The sequence below is a fragment of the Atta cephalotes genome (genome assembly GCF_000143395.1).
Source record: "Atta cephalotes unplaced genomic scaffold scaffold00048, whole genome shotgun sequence".
NCBI classification, from domain to species: domain Eukaryota; kingdom Metazoa; phylum Arthropoda; class Insecta; order Hymenoptera; family Formicidae; genus Atta; species Atta cephalotes.
In genome coordinates, this window is record NW_012130112.1 from 1,398,007 (window position 1) to 1,400,311 (window position 2,305).

Below are 2,305 nucleotides of genomic sequence, written 5' to 3' on the forward strand. Positions count from 1 at the left end.
CGTTGGAGAATAAACTGTACGTAGTCTATTGTAAGACGTGCTCGGTTACATTTAAATAAAATTTAACATATTTGAAATATACATAAATGAAATTTAAAATAACATATTATATCAGTGTTAATATTTGTTAATCCTATTATTACTAGCTAAAATTATAAGATATTTCGAAAAAGGTGCGTAGTAAATATATACAAATACTACTTTTGCAGTTGTAATCGCACGAATCATACACTATACTGTAAATAAGTAAAGTCATCCGCAATTCGTATTGTCATTGTACACAGTTTGTAAGTTAAATAAATTTATTGCAAGTGGACAGTCGCAATTGATAATCAGTATATGATTTAAACATTAATTTGTAATCCTTACTAAAAGCATAATCTATTTTATAAAAAATTATACTACCTTCTAAATTAAATTCAATTTTTCTCAAACATAATAATATATTCGGATTTAATTAATATATTTCAGAAAATATAATTTTTTTAAACATTTTTGTTTTAAACATTTTTAGATACTTTATATGTAGAAAGAAGCTATACTTTTGTACAACATTCGATTAGTGTTTGGAAAGAGATCCAATTATGCAATTACTTTCTCTAAATTTTCTTATATATACCATTGGCGGTATGTGGCGACCTGTTGAATGGTCATCAAATAGTGCCAAACTTCTGTATAACATATTTACCTTTATGGTAATATTTTCGGAATATTTTTTGGTGTTAACTCAATTTATGGATATAATTTTTGTTGTCAATAATGTTGATGACTTTGCTACTAATACTCTAATGTTTTTGAGCATTGTTGTCGTTTGTTGCAAAGCCACTGTTATTGTGGTACGTCGGAATACAATAATCAACTTAGTGCAAATATTGTTAAAAGCACCACATAAACCTCGAGATGAGGATGAAATAGCTATACAAGCAAAATTTGATAAATTTATCAGGTCAGTTCATATATCTTTATTAAAGATTCCAATATTAAAATATTAATACTTAAAATATTATTATGCAATAATTCAATTTGTACACATTCAGCGCGTACTATTTTCAAATCGTATCAATAAAATATACAAATTTTATCAACTATCTAGTTGTTTCTACAAATTATGAGTCCTTTTATTACATTTTATTGATCATATTTTAGAGCATACTTATATTTTTATATAAAAATATAGTAATTTTCTATTTTTTATCTAATTAATAAAATTTTAGTTGAAGAAGTTTCCTATTCCAATGTCATTTTAAATATTTAAATTATAGTAATAATTCGCACAACACATGTACAAAATAATTAAATATAATACAATAATTTTATATCTTATGATTATAAATTTTTTAAAATTAAAAGTATAAATAAAAATGCTGATAAAAGTTCATATAAAATTTCATCTCGGTTCTACGTTTGCAGATCATGCTCGATAAAATATTCACTTTTAGCAACAAGTTCCGTTACAGGCACTACAATAGGATCAGTACTAAACGTGATGCAAGGTCACCTGCCTTATCGAATATGGCTACCATATAATTACACTGTATCTATGTTTGGGATTATATCCATTCATCAGATTATAACTTTAATTTTTGCCACCTTGATAAATGTGGGCATGGAAACCTTAGTCTTCGGATTGATTTTACAAACGTGTGCTCAGTTTGAAATACTCGAAAGTCGTCTACACAAATTAATAATTAATAAAACAGTTAAATATCTGGGACGTGAAAGCTCTTTGTCGAATGAAAACGAAACAGGACTGTCGGAGTGCATACATCATCACCTCAGCATTTACAAGTAAGTCATATAAAAATCCATTTTTGTGCGTATATATTACGTTACATATATACACATATGTTTGCACATTTAATTATTATTACATTTAAAAACTGGTTCATAACGGCAATTATTAGTATTTATAATGGAAAATTGTTTAAAAATAATTTAAATTTGTTTGAAATTATTAAATAATTTATTATTAAATAATTGTTTAAAAATAATTGAGTTTTGTTTGAAATTAATAAATAATGGTTATAATAAGCTAAACAATAGGACATGTATATTCTCAAAATGATTTAATTATATTGTGTTCCCGGATTTTTTACACAAAGTTTAACGATATGTTCCATGATCTAAAATAAAAAAAAAGTATTATATACATACAGTTCTTAAAATATCAAAAATTTATCAAAAATTATAACAAAAATATAGGATATGTAGGAAATAATTGACCTAATGTTGCATTTTAAAGTGCGCATTTCAAAATGCGGTTTGTTGATATCAGTACAAGCTTAATATCAATGTAATTCTGAAA

The 2,305-nt window shown here is 25.2% G+C and overlaps 1 protein-coding gene across 1 annotated transcript in view; it reads left to right on the forward strand.

Moving 5' to 3' along the window:
• Positions 1-584: 584 nt before the first annotated feature.
• Positions 585-2,305, forward strand: part of LOC105622726 — a gene marked incomplete at its 3' end in the record, with an annotated part of 3,337 nt that continues 1,616 nt past the window's right edge. Inside the window, 2 exon segments of the mRNA XM_012204139.1 lie at positions 585-946; positions 1,411-1,788. Coding sequence (XP_012059529.1) covers positions 585-946; positions 1,411-1,788 — 740 coding nt within the window.